At 44.3% G+C, this 20,610-nt stretch overlaps 1 protein-coding gene across 1 annotated transcript in view; it reads right to left on the minus strand.

Moving 5' to 3' along the window:
• Nucleotides 1–20,610, minus strand: part of GALM (galactose mutarotase) — a 62,449-nt gene that overhangs the window by 39,733 nt on the left and 2,106 nt on the right. The window contains exon 2 of the mRNA XM_068279571.1: nt 253–457. Within this exon, the coding sequence (XP_068135672.1) occupies nt 253–439 (187 nt within the window). The 5' untranslated portion in view covers nt 440–457. The remainder of the gene's footprint in view (nt 1–252; nt 458–20,610) is intronic.

Here is a 20,610-nt window from a genome sequence, read left to right on the forward strand (position 1 = left end):
TCGGAGTCGGTGCATTTTTTCCCCGACTCCGACTCCAGGCACCCAAAATTGCCCGACTCCACGACTCCGACTCCGACTCCACAGCCCTGGTTTTTAGTGGGTGCGCAAACAGGCAGAGGTGAGGAAGGTGGAGCAGATGGTTTAGATAGAATTGTGATAATATCAAAACACATGGCATTGATAAAAACTAGAAATAAAAATGTCACACACCACAAAATAACAAACGTAAAGAACACACAATATCATACTCACTTTCTAAATCATCGAACCCAAGTACAATATCTGTGAAATTCCCATGCCTGTCTTTGGTTTCTAAGCGTGTTATTATGCAGCCAAAGGATATGATTTCAGTCCTGACAGACTCTGACTGAAGGTAAAACCTTTCCACTGTGGCCCCATCAGGCAAAGTCCCAAACACATCTCTTGTTATCGATGCCATTGATATAGCAAAATCAGACTGTAACGGAAGGGAAAGCAGAATTTAGCAAGACATTCTGTTTTTGTAAACAATTCTTATTTTTTTTTAAAAACTGCCCCTGCATATGAATGGGAAAATGTACAACTTAAAAATCCCATATTGCAATAACACAGAGATAATAAAACTGCATATACAGTGGCTTGCAAAAGTATTCGGCCCCTTTGAAGTTTGTCACATTACTGCCACAAACATGAATCAATTTTATTGGAATTCCATGTGAAAGACCAATACAAAGTGGTGTACACGTGAGAAGTGGAACGAAAATCATACATGTTTCCAAACATTTTTACAAATCAATAACTGCAAAGTGGGGTGTGCGTAATTATTCAGTCCCCTGAGTCAATACTTTGTAGAACCACCTTTTGCTGCAATTACAGCTGCCAGTCTTTTAGGGCAGTGTTTCTCAACATTTTATTTTTATTTAGATACATGTATACTTGTATATGAAATTGATCTATATACATATACATACATACATACATACATACATATATATACATCAATACCTACATATCCTTTCAGTATGTACCCCTATTAAAACCCTGTACTCACCAAGTACCCCCTAGCATAGTAAACATTATAACAGGTACCCCTTGACAAATATATAGTTAATCCTAGTACAGGATACTTGGTTCCTAAACCATTTCCAAGCATTTACTATTGTTTTTAATTAGCTAAAATACAAATATGGTGTTGTTTAAATAAGATTTATAATTTTCTTAAACTCTAAATTTGTTGTTCTTGGTTAAGTGTATCACGCCTGAGTACCCCCTGGAACCATCAGAAGTACCCCCTGGGGTACGCGTACCACACGTTGAGAACCTAGGTTTTAGGTTATGTCTCTACCAGCTTTGCACATCTAGAGACTGAAATCCTTGCCCATTCTTCTTTGCAAAAAAGCTCCAGCTCAGTCAGATTAGATGGACAGAGTTTGTGAACAGCAGTTTTCAGATTTTGCCACAGAGCTTGATTGGATTTAGATCTGGACTTTGACTGGGCCATTCTAACCCATGAATATGTTTTGTTTTAAACCAGGGCTGTGGATTTTGTACAAAAATCATCCGACTCCTCAGTTTATGAAATCAACAACTCCGACTCCAACTCGGGGTGCCGAAAATTGCCCCGACTCCTCGACTCTGACTCCACAGCCCTGTTTTAAACCATTCCATTGTTGCCCTGGCTTTATGTTTAGGGTCATTGTCCTGCTGGAAGGTGAACCTCTGCCCCAGTCTCAAGTCTTTTGCAGACTCCAAGAGGTTTTCTTCCAAGATTGCCCTGTATTTGGCTCCATCCATCTTCCCATCAACTCTGACCAGCTTCCATGTCCCTGCTGAGGAGAAGCACCCCCAGAGCATGATGCTGCCACCACCATATTTGACAGTGGAGATGGTGCATTCTGAGTGATGTGCAGTGTTAGTTTTCTGCCACACATAGCGTTTTGCATTTTGTACAAAAAGTTCCATTTTGGTCTCATCTGACCAGAGCACCTTCTTCCACATGTTTGCTGTCTCCCCGACATGGCTTGTGGCAATCTGCAAACGGGACTTCTTATGCTTTTCTGTTAACAATGGCTTTCTTCTTGCCACTCTTCGATAAAGCCCAACTTTGTGCAGTGCACGACTAATAGTTGTCCTATCAACAGATTCCCCCACCTGAGCTGTAGATCTCTGCAGCTCGTCCAGAGTCACCATGGGCCTCTTGACTGCATTTCTGATCAGCGCTCTCCTTGTTCGGCCTGTGAGTAGAGTAGTAGATGGCCTAGTCTTGGTAGGTTTACAGTTGTGCCATACTCCTTCCATTTCTGAATGATCGCTTGAACAGTGCTCCGTGGGTTGTTCAAGGCTTTGGAAATATTTTTGTAGCCTAAGCTTGCTTTAAATTTCTCAATACTTTATCCCTGACCTGTCTGGTGTGTTCTTTGGACTTCATGGTGTTGTTGCTCCCAATATTCTCTTAGACAACCTCTGAGGCCCTCACAGAGCAGCTGTATTTGTACTGACATTAGATTACACACAGGTACACTCCATTTAGTCATTAGCACTCATCAGGCAATGTCTATGGGCAACTGACTGCACTCAGACCAAAGGGGGCTGAATAATTACGCACACCCCACTTTGCAGTTATTGATTTGTAAAAATGTTTGGAAACATGTATGATTTTCGTTCCACTTCTCACGTGTACACCACTTTGTATTGGTCTTTCATGTGGAATTCCAATAAAATTGATTCATGTTTGTGGCAATAATATAACAAAATGTGGAAAACTTCAAGGGGGCCGAATACTTTTGCAAGCCAATGTATACAGTACTGTATGTAATGGACACCCGGGTCCTTAACATGTGAGAAAAAAGTCAGAAAATGAACGATGGATCTGCCAATAATTGTTATAAAAAAGACACACTTTATTGCAACAAAACAGGGATAATTAAACTACTTACGGTATATATGTAAAGGACACCTGGGTCCTTAACATGTGAGATAAAAGTCCAAAAATGAACGATGAACAATCAATCTGCTGATAATCGTTATAAAATAGTTTGCCAAAGACCTAGCAATAAAATATATTTGTCTCTCAATCTTTCAAATCCAACCTGGCAGATATGGTCCGCTGACCTAACCTCCTCCGTACTGTGGGTCGCTGGCCCCTTAATTAATGAATGGTTTTAGTACAGTATATCTATGCCCCTAAAAACTTCATCTTAGCCTCAGGGGCATAGATATACGTACTCTGCCGCGATTGCCACTCTGCGTTGCTCCCACTCACTTGTGCGCGCGCTCCCCTGCTCGTTCTCATTGCTGACCATTAGTAGGGAGAGCAGCGCATGGGAATGCAGTTCCCGTTCGTTGATCTAGGTCCCTGTGTCAATGATCGCCGGCATCAATGAGATGCCCGAGGTCATTGTAAAGGTCACTGCAAGGGCCCAGACACACTATAAGCGCTTTTCTGATCGCTTGATTAGCTTTTTTTTAGCTTTCACTTTCATTAAAGTCACGGTAAAAAAATTGCATAAAAACATACACAATCGCGGCAATTTTTACCACGATTTTAATTAAAGTGAAAAAGCGCTGCGTAATATGTTGGCGCTTTATAAATACAATAAACAAATAATAAATGGGAGCAATTTTTACGAAAGCGATCAGAAAGCGAAAATCACAATCACTCAGAAAATCGCTTATAGTTTGTCTGAGCCCATACTTACACTTACACAAATACTGCACAAATACACGCATACCTTCCGTGTACTAACAGCATGCGCAGGACGAAAATGTATGGGAACATCTATTAGCCAAATAGTAAAATTACACCTACATACATCTTATTTAATAAATACACATACATATACAATTAAAATTAACCCCTTACCTCCCTCACTCTCCCATAAAAAAAAATTGCATATAAAAAAAATAAAATGGTTATCTTAGGGACTGAACTTTTTAATATGTACGTCTTGAGGTTATATTAGTGTTATTTTTGCACATATGGTCTTGTAATTAGTGATGGAAGCAAAACAGGAAAAAAATACACCTTTATTTCCAAATAAAATATTGTCACCATACATTACAGGGCTGTGGAGTCGGAGCAATTTCAGGTACCCGGAGTTGGAGTCAGTGATTTCATAAACTGAGGAGTCGGAGTCGGATGATTTTTGTACAAAATCCACAGCCCTGGTAAGTGTTAGACTAAGAAGTCGGAGTCGAGGAGTAATTTTGAGCATCTGGAGTTGGAGTTAGAGTCGGAGTTGGTGGTTACATAAACTGAGGAGTCGGAAGATTTTTGTACCGACTCCAAAGCCCAGATACATTATACTAGGAAAATATTTTGAATGTTGGAATAAGCGAGACAAATGGGCAAATAAAATGTGTAGGTTTTATCCACAGCAGAATGTTTTATTTTAAAAATATAATGGCCGATAACTGAGAAATAATTTTTTCAAATTTTTTCTTATTATTCCCGTTAAAATGCATTTAGAATAAAATAATTCTTAGCAGACTGTACCACCGAAAGAAAGCCTAATTGGTGGGGGGAAAAAACAAGATATAGATCATTTCTTTGTAGTAGTCATAAAGTTATTGGCAAATGGAAGGGAGGGTCATTGAAAGGTGAAAATTGCTCTGGTCCTTAAAGAGACTCTGTAACATCAAAGAAAAAAAAACATCTGGGGGATACTTACCTAGGGAGGGGGAAGCCTTAGGGTCCCAATGAGGCCTCTCCTGTAGCTTCAGGGATCCAGCGCAGGCTCCCCCTCATTCTCCCCTGACAAGCTTGACAAGGCTTGATATATTTACCTCTCCGGAATCCAGCACAGGCGCAGTAGCAGTTCTTCATTCGGGTTAAGGCGGAAATAGCCGAGCCTGATCGTATCTGCTCTACTGTGCAGGCACAAAAGGACTCAAGCCTGTGCAGTAGAGCGGATCGATAGGGTTTGGCTATTTCCGCCTTAAACCGAATTAAGAGTAGCTAGTGCGCATGCGCAGGATCGCGGCAGGTAAATATTTACCTCGTCGCACTTCGGGGGAGCCTGGCACTTAAACGGAGGGATGGAGAAGGACGGGGGAAGCCTCGTTAGGATCCAGGGGGATTTTTTTTGATTACACGTTTTCTTTAAAGGACAACTATCAAACAGGGATGCTCAAATTCGGCTTCGGGAGATACCCGGATTGTTGCTATCTGGATATCTCCCAGTAATGCTGTGCGGGCGGGTCAAGCTTACCTCTCAGACGTCTTCTGCGGTACGTCCCTCGGCGCCTCCCACGATGCGGTCCACGCGCATCATGTGACTACAAACACTTCCTCTTTCAACCCGGAAGGAGGAAGTGTTTGTAGTCACGTGCCCGCCACTTGGACCGCATCGTGGGAGGCGCCGAGGGACGTACCGAAAAAGACGTCAGAGAGGTAAGCTTGACCCCCCCCCGCCCAGCCCATATAGCATTACTGGGAGATATCCGGATAGCAACAATCCGGGTATCTCCTGAAGCCGAATTTGAGCATCCCTGCTATCAAAGTTCACTAAAATTCTAAAGGCCAAAATAGCAATATGAAGGCTTTTTTCAACTTTTCATTTTTTATGTGAAGAAAATATGACATTTACAGAGAACAGTCTTTACTGTGAGCAATACTATGGAAGACTATGCCCAGCACATCTAGCATACAGAAACAGTACTCGCTAGCAATAATGCTGCGACTGGAATCTCTTCAGAATAATAGAAAGCAAAAATATAGTGTCATGTCCTGCAGACATATTTTCTGTGAAATGTGTGCTAATCCAAACAGGATTTATCCTGTGTTAGAATAAAGAGGGCCATATTAATAAAGCAGGCCCTACATGGGTTTGTGGCAACCCTACATAAGTTATTCCTGTCATGATTTCCTAATTCCCTCTCTGTGAGGTAGGGGATGAGCCGATTGGCTTACAGGCTGTGTATTGAAGTTGAAGGAAGTTGAAGAAAAATGCTGAGTCAGCCAGGTTTTGGCCGATCTGATTGGCCAGCTGGGTCAGGTAGGGTTTTCTGCCAGGTGTTGCTGGGCTAAAACATTGTTGCACTAGCATCAAGTGGGAGACTATCTATTGTATACTGATATGTAATATGTGTATTTGCAGTTCATGTACTTATTGCATCCTTTATGTTATTTGTTCACAGTTTCACACCAACTTACTTCAGCTCATTAAAGCTACAGATCATTACCTGGTCTCAATTTATTTAGTAGGAGGGTGTTTATCTGCCTGCTAAGCTCCATACACGCCCCAGGAGTACATGTGGTAGTTAGGACAGGACAGTGAAACAGCTGCTACGTGAGAGTGGAAAATAGGATACTGACTACAGAGACAGCTATACTACCACACATCTACCTGCATATTAGAACACAGCAGTCTCTACACAGTCAAGCTGCAACCAGCGACACTTGAAGCTGAGAAGGTGACACAACAAGCAGCATTTGAAGCCAAGAAGGCAAGACAACAAGCAGCGCTTGAAGCTGAGAAGACAAGACAGCAAGCGGCACTGGAGAAGCTCTCAGCACAGAAGGAAGCCGCTGCAGCTATTGCCAAAGCAGAAGCCCTAGAAGCACTCTTTCATCCTGACGACGAAAGATGCAGCAGGCCAGCCAGGCTTGATCTCGCCCATCAGGATTCCCTGCAGCTCACTTCAGAGTATGTCCATCAACATTCCAAATTGATCTACACTTTCCTGTCAACGGAAGATGTTCAACGAGACCTCATCAACAGATCTCATCGAACTCACGTCACAGAAAAGCGCTTCACAGTCTCCAGCCTGCAAGCCAGAAGACTATATAGAAAATGAACTGATTTCAGACCACCCATCTCCATATCAGGAACTTCAGCCAGCATATAATGTTCCAGGAACTTCTGCTTTCACGCCAAGTAGGTATGAGAAATTTTAAACAAGAAGAGAGACTACTGACAGGTATGATTATACACCACTTTCTCACTATGGCAACCCATCACCAACTTTCTCTGCTCCTGATCAAACCAGCATGGACATTGTTAAGTTCCTCACACAGCGTGAGCTGGTTGCCGAGGGACTTGTGAAGCTTGATGATCACCCTGAGAGTTATAGGGCCTGGCGGTCTTCCTTTACGAACACAATTAAAGATGTTGAACTGTCCTCTAGTTAGGAGATGGACCTCTTAGCTAAGTGGCTAGGCACTGTATCTGCTGAGCATGTAAAAAGAATCAAGTTGATTAACATACGAAACCCAGAGACTGGGCTAAAAATGGTTTGGGATAGACTTGATGAATGTTATGGTTCAGTGGAGGCCTTAGAAAACTCTTTGTTTAGATGGACAGAAGATTTCCCTAAAATAGCTTCCAGAAACTCAGGGAACTTAGTGACTCATTAATGGAAATTCAGGTAGAAAAATATGAAGGTGATCTGTCGGGACTTGCATATGTTGACACTTACAGGGGTGTTAACCTCATAGTACAGAAGTTAACCCCTGGCTTACAAAATGAGTGGGTTAAATGTGGTTCTAACTATAAGAAAAAACACAGTTTCATTTCCTCCATTTTCTGTGTTTGTAGACTCCATACATGACCAGGGTAAGATAAACATTTTACCTAGCTTTTATTTTACACTGACATGTACCTCTGTTCCAGGTCTTCCTTCACGCAGTTCACAAGACTGAACTGTCACCCCCAGACTCTCTCCCCAGGTTTTCTGGCTCCCCTCATGCAGTAAACAAAGTTAAAGACCCTGGTAAGCAGTGTCTTTACACTGAAGGCCACATTCTCTGATGAAATGTAGAGGCTTTAGAGAAACTCATCGAGGACCATAAAGCCTTCCTTAGAGAAAATAACATCTGCTACAAGTGCTGCTCATCCACCACTCACTTCGCTAAGAACTGCAAGGTTAGTTAAAATTGTAAAGAATGTGATAGCACAGAGCACAACTCTGCAATTACATCCCGGACCAGCTCCATGCACTTTACAACATACTCACAGCACCACCAAGCATGGCGGGGAGGAGAGTGACACTACTACAGCTACATTAGAGGTCACTCCACAGTGCACAGAGGGAGCCATGGGTGGAAGATCCGGCTCCAAAATGTGTCTAGTCCGAATTTACCCAGCAGAACAAAGGGACAAAGCAGTCAAAATGTATGCCATTCTAGATGATCAAAGCAATGGGTCTCTAGCCCACTCAACCTTCTTCGATATATATAGAAGGTTAAAAGCCCCAGCTCCCCACACTCACTAAGGACTTTTGCAGGAATTGTGGAGACAGCAGGGAGAAGAGCATCTGGCTTTCAGGTTGAAGCTGTAGATAGAAGCATCTGTTTGCCCTTATCAACTCTAATAGAATGCAATCAGATTCCTGATCATAGATCTGAAATTCCTTCTCCAGATGTCACATTACATTATGCATACTTGAAGTGTATAGCCCACCTGATCCCAGAACTTGATCCACAGGCTAAGATAATCCTGCTACTAGGTAGGGATATCCTACAAATCCATAAAGTGAGAAAACAAAATGGTCCTCACGACGCTCCTTATGCCCAGAATCTGGATCTAGGATGGGTTATAATAGGAGAGGTCTGCCTAGGGAGAGTGCACGAGCCAGATTTAGTTTATAATATGTTCACAAGCACACTAACAAGTGGACGCCCCTCACTTTAGTGAAGTGGAGCTACCATGTGCCTCCCATCTACCTTGTCCCTTCACGGATGTCTCTAGTGACAATGGTGAATGTGAGTGACCAAGACCACTTGGTGTCTTCTAGAGGTCAAAATATGACAATCGGGTGGCATTATCTATTGAAGACAAGCAGTTCTTGGATTTAATGGAATGGGACTTTGTGAAGGACAGCACTAACAGTTGGGTTGTACCCCTTCCCTTCGGAACTCAGAGACGACGTCTACCTAACAAAGTACAATCACTTAAACGTTTCCCTTCTCTCAGACGTAACTTTCAAAGAAAGTCAGAAATGAGAGAACACTTCTTTTCTTTCATGCAGAAAATATTTGAGAACAATCATGCTGAGATTGCCCCACTACTTAAAGGTCCGTCCTGAAGAATGCTGGTAGCTGACAATTTTTGGAGTATGCAATTCAAAGAAGCCAGGTCAGATCAGAGTAGTGTTTGACTCTAGTGCCAAATATGAAGGCATCTCCCTAAACTATGTGCTCCTGACAGGCCCTAACTTGAAAAACTTCTGGGGGTACTCCTCCGATTCCGCAAGGACACTGTCACTCTGATTGCCGACATCCAACAGATGTTTCATTGTTTCCTTGTTAAGGAGAAGGATAGAAACTTCCTCAGATTTCTCTGGTTTAACCCCCTCCTGACCGCCTAACGCCAATTGGCGGTGGGAGGGTGGCAGTTACAGGGCCGCCTAACACGCAATTGTTGTTGGCAGGCTGTTAAAAGAAGAAACGGTCTGGCTATAGTGCCCAGCCTCTGTTGCTAGTTGAATCCCCCCTAAGTCCCCCCTGCGCTCCGCTCTCCCCCATAACTTATAGCTGCGCTGTCGACACGCAGCGTGTCGCAGCAAGCTATGTTTATCTCCCTAGTGTCACTCACGCTGCTCCCCCGCCTCCTGCAGAGTGCCGGTCCCCGCCCCGTCCCTTCCCTCCCCGCTGATTGGAGGGAAGGGACGCAGGCGGGGACCGACGCTCTGCAGGAGGCGGGGGAGTGATGTGAGTGACATTAGGGGGGTAAACATTGCCCGACAGCGCGGCTGTAATTTATGGGCTAGAGCAGAGCGCAGGGGGGACTTAGGGGGGATTCAACTAGCAACAGAGGCTGGGCACTATAGCCAGACCCAGCCTCTGTGTATAGATTTTATTCTAAGATCCCCACCTCGGGTTCTCTTTAAAAAGGCTGAATTCTACACAGACAGCAAAGTAGTCTTAAGGCCCATACACACGTCGGATTTTTGCGAACGACCCGTCGTTTGAACGTTCCATCGTTCGCACGTCAAATCCGGCGTGTGTACAGACTATCGTTCGGGTGATAAGACTGAAAACCAGTCTTATCACCCGAACAATAGTCTGTACACACGCCGGATTTGACGTGCGAACGATGGAACATTCAAACGACGGGTCGTTCGCAAAAATCTGACGTGTGTATGGGTCTTTAGGCTACATGTACAATGAGTCCAGACGATTCTATGTTTATGTCAACAACAGGGTGCTGTGGATTAGGGAATCTACCTGTCCAGAACAGTGGCACTATGTGCCTACCGACAGTAATCCTGCAGACCACGCTACAAGAGCTGTTAACAGCTAGTCATCTCAAGAATACAACTTGGTTCACAGGTCCTACATTCGTGTGTAATTCCACTCCAGCTGTTCACCACAACAACATGTTTGAACTAGTGGATGAAGACTCAGACACTGAGATCCATCCACAAGTGTCTACTTTTCACACAGTGGCATTCTTCAATTCCCTTGGATCTCAGCACTCCAAGAGTTCTCTTCCTGGAAATCACTTGTAATGCTGGGTACACACTATGAGATTCTCTGGTCGATTTACTGTCAGATCGATTATTTCCAACATGTCCGATTTGCTTTTCGATCGATTTCCGAGCATTTTCCGATCGATTTCCGTGCACATTAATAGGAAATCGATCGAAAAATGCTCGGAAAACGATCAGAAAGCAAATCGAACATGTTGGAAAAAAATCGATCTGACAGTAAATCGACCAGAAAATCTCATAGTGTGTACCCAGCATTAGAGCTATTACCTGTCTAGCTCACATAGCTTGATCCTTTCAAGGAACCAGTTCTAATCATGCTAGGAAGTTCAAAGGTTGGCACCACTCTCAAGAGGTTTACACCATAGCAGAACTCCAGCACTCTAAGAACTTCATCATTCACACCGTACAGCAGTTCTGTCCAACTTTATGGGCAAGGAGGGCCATTTATTTTTCAGACCCCATGGTGGAGGGCCGAAGGTTCTTGCTGGAGCCGCAGACCCCCCCCCCCAACCTCCCCCCCCAATCAGTAAAGGCACAGAGTAACACCTTACACTGTACACACTGGAGGTAAATCAGCACACAGTGCAGGCACTAGAGAACAGCGTATACTGTACATACTGTAGGCAGCAGAATTCAGCACACTGCAGCTAGCGTGCCAAAAATATGAGGATCACGTTGTGCGGCGTGCTTATCGCGCCGCACCGAAAAATGGGTGGGCCATGGACCAGAATATAGGTGTGGTAATGGGTGGAGACAAATTTACATGAACCTAGCAATGGTGGGACATTAGATTATGACAGTGGTGGCGAACCTTTTGGAGGCCGAGTGCCCAAACTGCAACCCAAAAGTCACTTATCTATCGCAAAGTGGCAAGAGCAATTTAAACTACATACAAACGTTTTAACTCATACATGAACATTATGGAAAATCCAAGTTGAAAATAAACCGTGAAGATAAACAATTTCATCCATCCTACTCCTGAAAAATGTATTCTTTTTTTAGAACCTCCCAGTTTTATTTTCCGTTTTAAAAAGCTAAAAAAGTAGGTTTAATGCTATTGTCTCATATGATGATGATTCAGCTTTTCCCATAGTCTCGCAGTTACCAATCATGTGACCCCCAACAACACAAATTCAGCAATCATGAGGCCCCCAACAAATCATGAGGACCCCAACAAGACAAATTCAATCATGAGGCACATAAATAGACAGCATTTCACATAAATAGGCAGAATGCCCCCTTAATATGGTAGACACCTCTCACCTGGCTTTTAAATTCTCCTCTACTGGCTGCTGTGCCTGGCTATACTGTTTTTGGCCAGATTGGGGATGATGTGTGGGCTGAAAGGCCTTGCAGTGATGCTGTGGCCGGGCTGGCGGTGATGCTGTGGTGTGGCCGGATGAGGTAGTGACAGGTGTCCCCCCAGATGAGGTAGTGACAGCTGCCCCCCCCCAGTTAGATAGTGACAGGTGTCCCCCCAGTTAGATAGTGACAGGTGTCCCCCCAGTTAGATAGTGACAGGTGCCCCCCAGTTAGATAGTGACAGGTGCCCCCCAGTTAGATAGTGACAGGTGTCCCCCCAGTTAGATAGTGACAGGTGCCCCCCCAGTTAGATAGTGACAGGTGCCCCCCCCCAGTTAGATAGTGACAGGTGCCCCCCAAGTTAGATAGTGACAGGTGCCCCCCCAGCTGAGATAGTGACAGGTGCCCCCCAGCTGAGATAGTGGCAGGTGCCCCCCAGCTGAGATAGTGGCAGGTGCCCCCCAGCTGAGATAGTGACAGGTGCCCCCCAGCTGAGATAGTGACAGGTGCCCCCCAGCTGAGATAGTGACAGGTGCCCCCCAGCTGAGGTAGTGACAGGTGCCCCCCAAGTTAGATAGTGACAGGTGCCCCTCAAGTTAGATAGTGACAGGTGCCCCCCAAGTTAAATAGTGACAGGTGCCCCCCAAGTTAGATAGTGACAAGTGCCCCCCAAGTTAGATAGTGACAGGTGCCCCCCAAGTTAGATAGCGAGGTGTCCAGTCAGTGCCTCGCCCGTTACCTTTAGCGCTGTCCTCTCCAGTCCCGTGTCCCCGCTGGCGCTGCCTCAGCTCAGACCTCACAGATCGCGGCGACTGAAGCAGGCAGGAGGTGCGCATAGCACACGCGTGGAGGAACTTCACATGCGGAAGTGACTAATGATGTCACTTCCGCATGTGACGTACTCAGTGTATGCGGGTACCATGCACACACTGCTCTCTTCAGTCGCCGCGATCTGTGAGGTCTGAGCTGAGGCAGCGCCAGCCGGGGGACACAGCAGAGTGCACAATATGAGATTGCAGGCATGGCGCCCATAGCGGAAGCCATGCCTGCAGCTCACGGAGACGAGCGGGCCGCAGCAGGCGGCCTGATGGGCCGGATGCAGCCCGCGGGCCGCCAGTTGGACAGCACTGCCGTACAGCATGAAAGCTATACCAAAGAGACTGACTGTTTCATTAACAGCAAGTCTATCCCTAAAGACAGCTCTTTAAAGAAACTTGACTCATTCCTTGACAAGGATGGTCTACTGAGAGTAGGAGGTCGTCTTAAAGAGACACTGAAGCGAGTGCTTACATTCAGCAGGGGCATGTGTGTGTGACTATGATTAAGGACTTGGCGTCCGAAACATGTTAGTCGAGTGTTTTCTGTATGTCTGGATACGTCCTCAATAAATATACCGATATATTGATTTTGGAGACATTGGTGCGGACCTTCCTTCCTTTCACACCCCTGCTAAACCGCCGCTATCCCGCGGCTAAACGGGGGTCCCTTCACCCCCAAACCCACCCCTGCAAAATCAACGACCAATTTGGTCGTATATTTTGCTGCTCTTGAGGCAGGGCTAACGGCTGCAGCCCTGCCTCTCAGCGCGTCTATCAGAGGCGCATCGCCGCCTCTCCCCCGCCCCTCTCAGTGAAGGAAGACTGAGAGGGGCGGGGGAGAGGCGGAGATACACGCTGACAGACGCGCGTGAGGCAGGGCTGCGGCGGTTAGCCCTGCCCCAATGCGGAAGAGGGGATGCGCTGCACGGAGGGGGATTTGGGGGTGAAGGGACCCCCGTTTAGCGGCGCGATAGCGGCGCTTTAGCAGGGGCACGCATGCCCCTGCTATCTATGAGGTCTGAAGCGAGATTCATTCTCGCTTCAGACTCTCTTTAAGCAAGCAAGCCTCATGAAAGAAATCCTTTGCTAATTCCTGGTCATCATCATGTTACAATATTGATTGTACAACACTACCACATCCAAGTCAAGCACTAAGGAAGACTGTTTACAGAAGGAGCTTTATATACTGCTGGATTGTGGATTGTGGATAGTTGGGGCGAAGAGAGGTGCGAGTAGCATCATCTTCAGTTGCATCATGTGCCGTAAACTTCGTAGTATGCTACAAATGCAGAAGATGGCTAATCTTCCTGCTGATAGACTCAGTATGGATCCTCATTTCACCAATGTTGGACTTGATGTATTTGGGCCTTAGTCCATCACAACACGCCAGACTAGAGGAGGTCAAGGAAATATGCTGGGAAGTCATATTCACATGTATGACCTTCAGAGCTGTTTACATTGAATTCATCGAATCTATGGATACTTCAAGCTTTATTAACACTCTTAGATGTTTTATTGCAATCAGAGGTCCTGTGAAGCAATAAAACAGAGGCACCAATTTCGTTGGAGCAGCTAAAGAACTACAGATACTTCCAATATTGATGCCAAGATTGTGGAAAGAAACCAGAGTGATCAGGACTGCACTTGGACTTTCAACTCAACTCACTCCTCTCACCTGGGTGGAGCTTGGGAGAGGATGATTGGCATTAGCCCAAAGAATCTTGGATTACATCTTTCTACAAATGGGAACTGCAAGACTCACTCATGAGAGCCTGGTAACCTTCATGGCCGAAATCATAGCTATCATCAATGCTAGACCTCTGACTCCAGTTCTGAGTGATCCAGAAGAACCACTCCTCACTTCTGCAACCCTCCTTACCTAAAAGACTGAAAAAGTAAGTTCTTCTCCTGGTGAGTTCAGCAATAAAGACATGTACAAGCGTCAATGGAAGCAAGTACAGTGCCTTGCCGACACATTTTGGGAGAGATGGAAGAAGCAGTATATCTCTACTTTGCAACCACGGAACAAGAGGCCCAACCTGAAGCCTAGAGATGTTGTTTTTGTAAAGGACTGCTAATTGCAGAGAAATGAGTGGCCCCTAGGACTTTTCACCAAGACATTTCCAAGCGAGGACGGAAATGTCCGCAAAGTGGAAGTAAATGTCTGTACACAGCAAGAGACCAAGCTGTTTCTCAGACCAGTGTGTGAACTCATTAACCTGCTGAATGATAGTGGTATCTATTAATACCAGATGGGGAGTGTCATGTCCTGCAGACATATTTTCAGTGAAATGTGTGCTAATCCATACAGTATTTTTCCTGTGTTAGCATGAGGTAGGACAGCGCCACCTATTAACCACTGTATTACATTGTGCTCTGTTAAAGAGAATCTGAAGCCAGATTAAAATTGGCTTTTTACCTTATATACATGGGAGGCATGTTTGCATTTTGCTAAGAATTATTTTTTTCTAAATCCATTTTAACAGGAAGATTAAGAAAGAAATGAAAAAAATTCATTATTTCTCAGTTTTTGGCCATTATGGTTTGAAATTAATATACGCTAACGTAATTAAAACTCATGTATTTTATTTGCCCATCTGTCCCGGTTATAACACCGTTTAAATGATGTCCCTATCACAATTTATGGCGCCGATATTTTATTTAGTGGTAAAGGTGCATTTTTTCAATTTGCGTCCATCACTATTTATAAGCTTATAATTTAAAATAATATAATAACATACTCTCTTGACATGCATATTTAAAAAGTTCAGACCCTTGGGTAACTATTTATGTTGTTGTTTTTTTTTGTATTTTTTTTTTTTTGTTTTTTTTATAAAAAATGTATTTGGGTAATTTTTGGTGTGGGAGGGAAACAGCAAATTTTACATGTAAAATAATATCATTGTTTAATAAAAAAAAAAAATGTATGTGGGTGCAGTTTACTATTTGGCCACAAGATGGCCACAGTCAAAAAAGTCCTGGATGCGAACAATCTCGCATCCAGGATAGGCATGCTCGGAATTGCAATTTTCCGTTCCGCGGTAATTCCGCATCCCGCCGATCCGAAATTCCGGTTCTGATTCATTCCGGCGGTATTCCGGAGCTGTTCCGTGGAATCATCCTCATCCTCCTCCTCCTCCATCCATCCATCCTCTTATATCATCCTGTAGGGAATTGCAGTTTTTCAAAACAGCTTACATACCATAGCTGGGATTTGAACCCAGGTATCAGTGTGTAGTAGGTATCTGTCTTACCCTCTAGACCACCAACCACACTACATGCTAAAGCTGGCCTTTAATGTACCATTATGATCAATTCAATAGAAAAAGTAGCATGATTAAGGATTTGTACTGTTTTAAAAGCCAGCTTACATACCTTTGCCAGGATTTGAACCCAGGTATCAGTGTATAGTAGGTATCTGTCTTACCCTCTAGACCACCAACCACACTAAAAAATCCTTAATCATGCTACTTTTTCGAGGAGGAGGAGGAGGAGCAGGGAGAGATTTTTTTGTGTTATCCCGGTAAATTCCGCGGAAATAATAAAATTTCCGCAGAATTCCGTTTGAGAGGTTTAGCAATTCCGTTCCGACTACCGGAATCGGAAATGACCCAATTCCGGCCGGAATCACGGAATTTATAATTCCGCAGAATTTAGCGAGCATCCCTAATCTAGGAACTACAAAGAGGCTGGGAAACTTTTTTTTCCGGGCAGAAATACTGCGCTCTCTGAATAGAAAGCGTCGGTATTTCTCTGGGGGACTTAGATCGGTGAATGGGAATTATATTCCCATTCACTGATCGGGGGGCTAGCGGCTGGAGCGATCGCGCACACCACGCGGCGACAGCAGCAGAGCCTATCTGGATGAGTACGTTCGTCCAGATAGGCCGAACTGGTTAAATTATCTCACTTTACTTATTAACTCACAATTTATTTCTCCTTAAATGACTTATCATGATTTAGCTCTCCTTAACTGACTTAACTCATTGTTTAGCTCTCCTTAAAGAGAATCTGTACTCTAAACTTTTTACAGCAAAAAGCATACCATTCTATTCATTATGTTCTCCTGGGCCCCTCTGTGCTGTTTCTGCCACTCTCTGCTGCAATCCTGGCTTGTAATTGCCAGTTTTAAGCAGTGTTTACAAACAAACTAACCAGCTTGTGATAGGCTAACATAAGCAGAGTGTGTGAGTCATACAGAGCCTGCAGAGGGCCTGGAGGGGGTGTGTATAGCTTCTACCAATCACAAGCAACCCTGCACATTCCACACATTCCAGCCTTAGCCCGACTGTGCCGACAGAAGGAAACAGATTAGATCATATAACAGAGATAACACAGCCACTGTGCAATTAGGAAAAGCTGCAGTAAGCCAGAGCACATTAGAACAGGCAAAGGAACTTATAGGATAGAAGAAATAAGGCTGAAAATTTTGTTACAGAGTCTCTTTAACTGACTTAAATCATGATTTAGCTCTCTGTAACGATTGTATGTATAGCTCAGAACTTCACTGACGTCAGTACTTTATTCAGAGTGAGATTACACGTGTATTGGTGCACAGTAGTATTCCGGAATACTGATAAATGATAGCCCCAATTGACGGGGGCTATCACTAGCTGAAAGCGTAGTCGTACAGGCAAGGTCGGTAACGGGTCGGTCAGCAGCAGTACAGAATTGTTAGGCAATCTCGTCAGATAGGAGAGGTACAGAATCAGAAGGCAAAAATCAGAGTCAAAGGTTCAGGCAGAAAATCGGCAACAGATCAGATTGGCAGAGTACAGAATCGGAAAGCAGGAGAATAGTCAATATTTAAGGCAAAGGTCAAAACACAATAAGATATACAATGATATTGAATACTACTGATTACAGCTATCAAAGGTCTGAGCGCTAACACGAAGTATTCGCAACAACAGACGAATAGCAAATGAAAGGCTGCTCCTAAAATACTGTGGAGCACCCCACAGCGCCGCCCAGAAAATCAGGAAGCAGGCTGTTGCCAGCTGTCATGCTTCCTCAAACAATAAGTGCGGCGGCGGTCCGTGCGCACGCGAGCCCGGTGCTCGCCCACCTCACCATCCAGACCGGACCTCCCAGATGCCGCTGGGAGATCCGGAGACGCCATGGCAGGAGACGCCTGATGCGGAAGCGCCGGCTGCGCCGCTATCCGCTTCATCCTGCGGCATGACACTCTCATCTATTTATCTCATGAATTATCTCTCCTTATTTGTTTATCTCCTGCATTAGCACTCCTTACAGTAAAGGCCCATACACACGTCAGATTTTCCTGAACGACGGGTCATTTGAACGTCCCGTCGTTCAGTCGTCCGTCGTTCGGGTGATAAGACGAACGACGGACTGTACACGCAACTGATTTGGCGTGCGGACGACTGAACGACGGGACGTTCAAACGACCCGTCGTTCGGGAAAATCCGACGTGTGTATGGGCCTTTAAGGTGAAAAATAAATAATCTTTGTGAATCAACCCCATAGTGTGTAAATAACTCATCAGCCGCTCCTGTGTCTCTCTGCCTCACAGTGCAAAGTAAACAGAGATTACAAACAGGAAGAATGCATTCTGAATGGGAAGGAGGAAGCATGCAAAATACAGGAATAAAAACAGGTCCTTCTCTTCAGATCCTTTCTCTGTAGCTGAAACATTTCTCAGCTGTTCTCGTATAATCTTTGAGAAAACAGGCAGGGCAGAAACAAATAGTAAAACATTCCTCTGTGAATCGTGACAGAGAAATGGAACCTATCTACATGGTACAGCTCTGGACCCAACGCAAACTTTGTTACAAACAGCTGATAAATAAGGCATTTTTTCACACAGGCTGTCATCAGAGACTTCTGAAAAGCTTTTTACTGTTGCTGGATAAAAGCTCTATATGTATGTAGGGTTTACAGAATTACAGTTTCTTTGATAGTTCCTCTTTAAAGAGACACTGAAGCGAAAAAAAACCTATGATATTATGATTTATATGTGTAGTACAGCTAAGAAATAAAACATTAAGATCAGATACATCAGTCTAATTGTTTCCAGTACAGGAAGAGTTAAGAAACTCCAGTTGTTATCTCTATACAAAAAAGCCATTATCTCTACGACTTTCAAAAGTCGTGGAGAGGGCTGTTTTCTGACTTTTATTATCTCAACTGTTAGTTAACTATTTACTTTTCCACTGGCAGAGGAGAGTTCATTAGTTCACAGACTGCTCTGAAAGAATCATTTTGAATGCTGAGTGTTGTGTAATCTGCACATATTAGAGAATGATGCAATGTTAGAAAAAACACTATATACTTGAAAATAAAAATATGAGAATATTTTCTTTGCTGCTAATCTTTTAGTAATTATTCATAGTACACAACCAATTCATTATATCATATTTTTTTTCGCTTCAGTGTCTCTTTAAGGGGAGAAAACGCTAAGTGGTGAAGTGGTTAAGGACCAGCTACTTTTCCCTAAAATACAAGCAGTGATCACTGTTATTGGCTCACAGTGATCACAGGGTCAGGAGCCAATGAAATTAGCTCCTGACCGAGATATGGAGCTCTGCTGTAAGCGTGACAGCAGAGTGAATGGGTTACAGTGTTGCAGCACCAGCACAGATGGGAGCAGCGTGTATGGGGCAAATGCGGAAGCTGAAATCTACACTCTGGCAGAGATAAATGGACATAAACAGGGCGTAGATTTCAACTAGCATGGTCCGGAAGCGGTTAAATGAGGTGTGTAATAGATGTTTCAGATCTCCTCAGCGAACAACAGAAATATGAAGGAATTTGAACTTTCTCAACTGGCGTGTGTACCTGGTCATTTGAGGCTGGGTGCAAATACACCACAATGGAGTAAGAAAGTCACACACCTAGTTATAGCCCCGATGCAACTGTTAAAAAAAAATGTAAAATTAACATGGGACTTCAGGTTTACTTTAGGGAATCGCAGGGCTACGCACTTCAGCCTGTGCGTTACTTCTGTGGCGCCCGGAGCACTATCGTCACTTTGCGTCGCACCGCGGGTACTGTGGCCTGTCTCAGAGACACTTATAGCCACTGCGACGAGCTGCGGGAGGGGAGAGTACCACGATGCAATGCAATGCCACATGTCTGAAAGTAGACTGAACTGATGCGGCAGATTCCTCGGTTTGCAAAGATTTTTATCTGACGTGTGTAACCAACTTTAGTTACAGCAATGACTAAGGGCTTGTTCACACGATGGGCTTGATTCACTAAGACAAATAGCATGCCTTATCAAAGTTAACACGCCTTATCAGAGTAGCATAGTGAACTTATGCATGCTAATTGGCAACGACGAGAGCTCCACTTGTCCTGCCCTGAGCCCTTGTGAGTTCGTAGCACTCACTACGCTACTCTGATAAGCGGTGTTAACTTTGATAAGGTGTGCTATTTCTCTTAGTGAATCAAGTGCTAAGAGTGTTTGCATATTTTTATAATTTTTTTAAGCGCTGAGCGCTTGTGCAATGATTCCCTATGAGAGTGTTCACATATGAGCGGTTCGATTGCATTCCGCTTCCAAAAGCGCTGCCTGTACCATTTTCTGAGCAGCTTGGCTCAATGGAAGGTATAGGGAAATCTCAAAGCGGTTGAAAAAGCACTTTGTATAGCGATTTCCCCAGCGCTTTCATGAATAAATACATCGTATTTATTTATTTCCGGGTGAAAAAGTTCACTGAAAAAAAAAAAGAATCGCTCTGCAAAAGCACTTAGAAAATCGCTCAGAAAGCGCAGGGAAAACCGATTAAAAAAAACAATACAATAAATCGCTCAGCGCTTGAGATTTATAATGTGAACATAGCCTAAAGGTCCATACACAACTTAGATTAATCTTGGCAGAGGCAGCCACAAAAGGCAACATCGGGCAAGAATCTAGTGTGTACACAGTGGCCTTATATCTTGACAAGACCTCTTGCCCAAACGCAGCTTGACATCACTGTTCTCACCTGTGCTCCACCCCCTCAGTCATAGGCTGCACATTGCCTGTCCGTCGCTCTCCACAGCCACAGAACATTTCCCTACCCTGCAGTCTAGGGATGTGTCTGTACAGCCTCTGCCATGAACTGTTGCCTGC

This window comes from Hyperolius riggenbachi, chromosome 4, assembly GCF_040937935.1.
Source record: "Hyperolius riggenbachi isolate aHypRig1 chromosome 4, aHypRig1.pri, whole genome shotgun sequence".
In the NCBI taxonomy this organism is placed as follows: Eukaryota; Metazoa; Chordata; class Amphibia; order Anura; family Hyperoliidae; genus Hyperolius; species Hyperolius riggenbachi.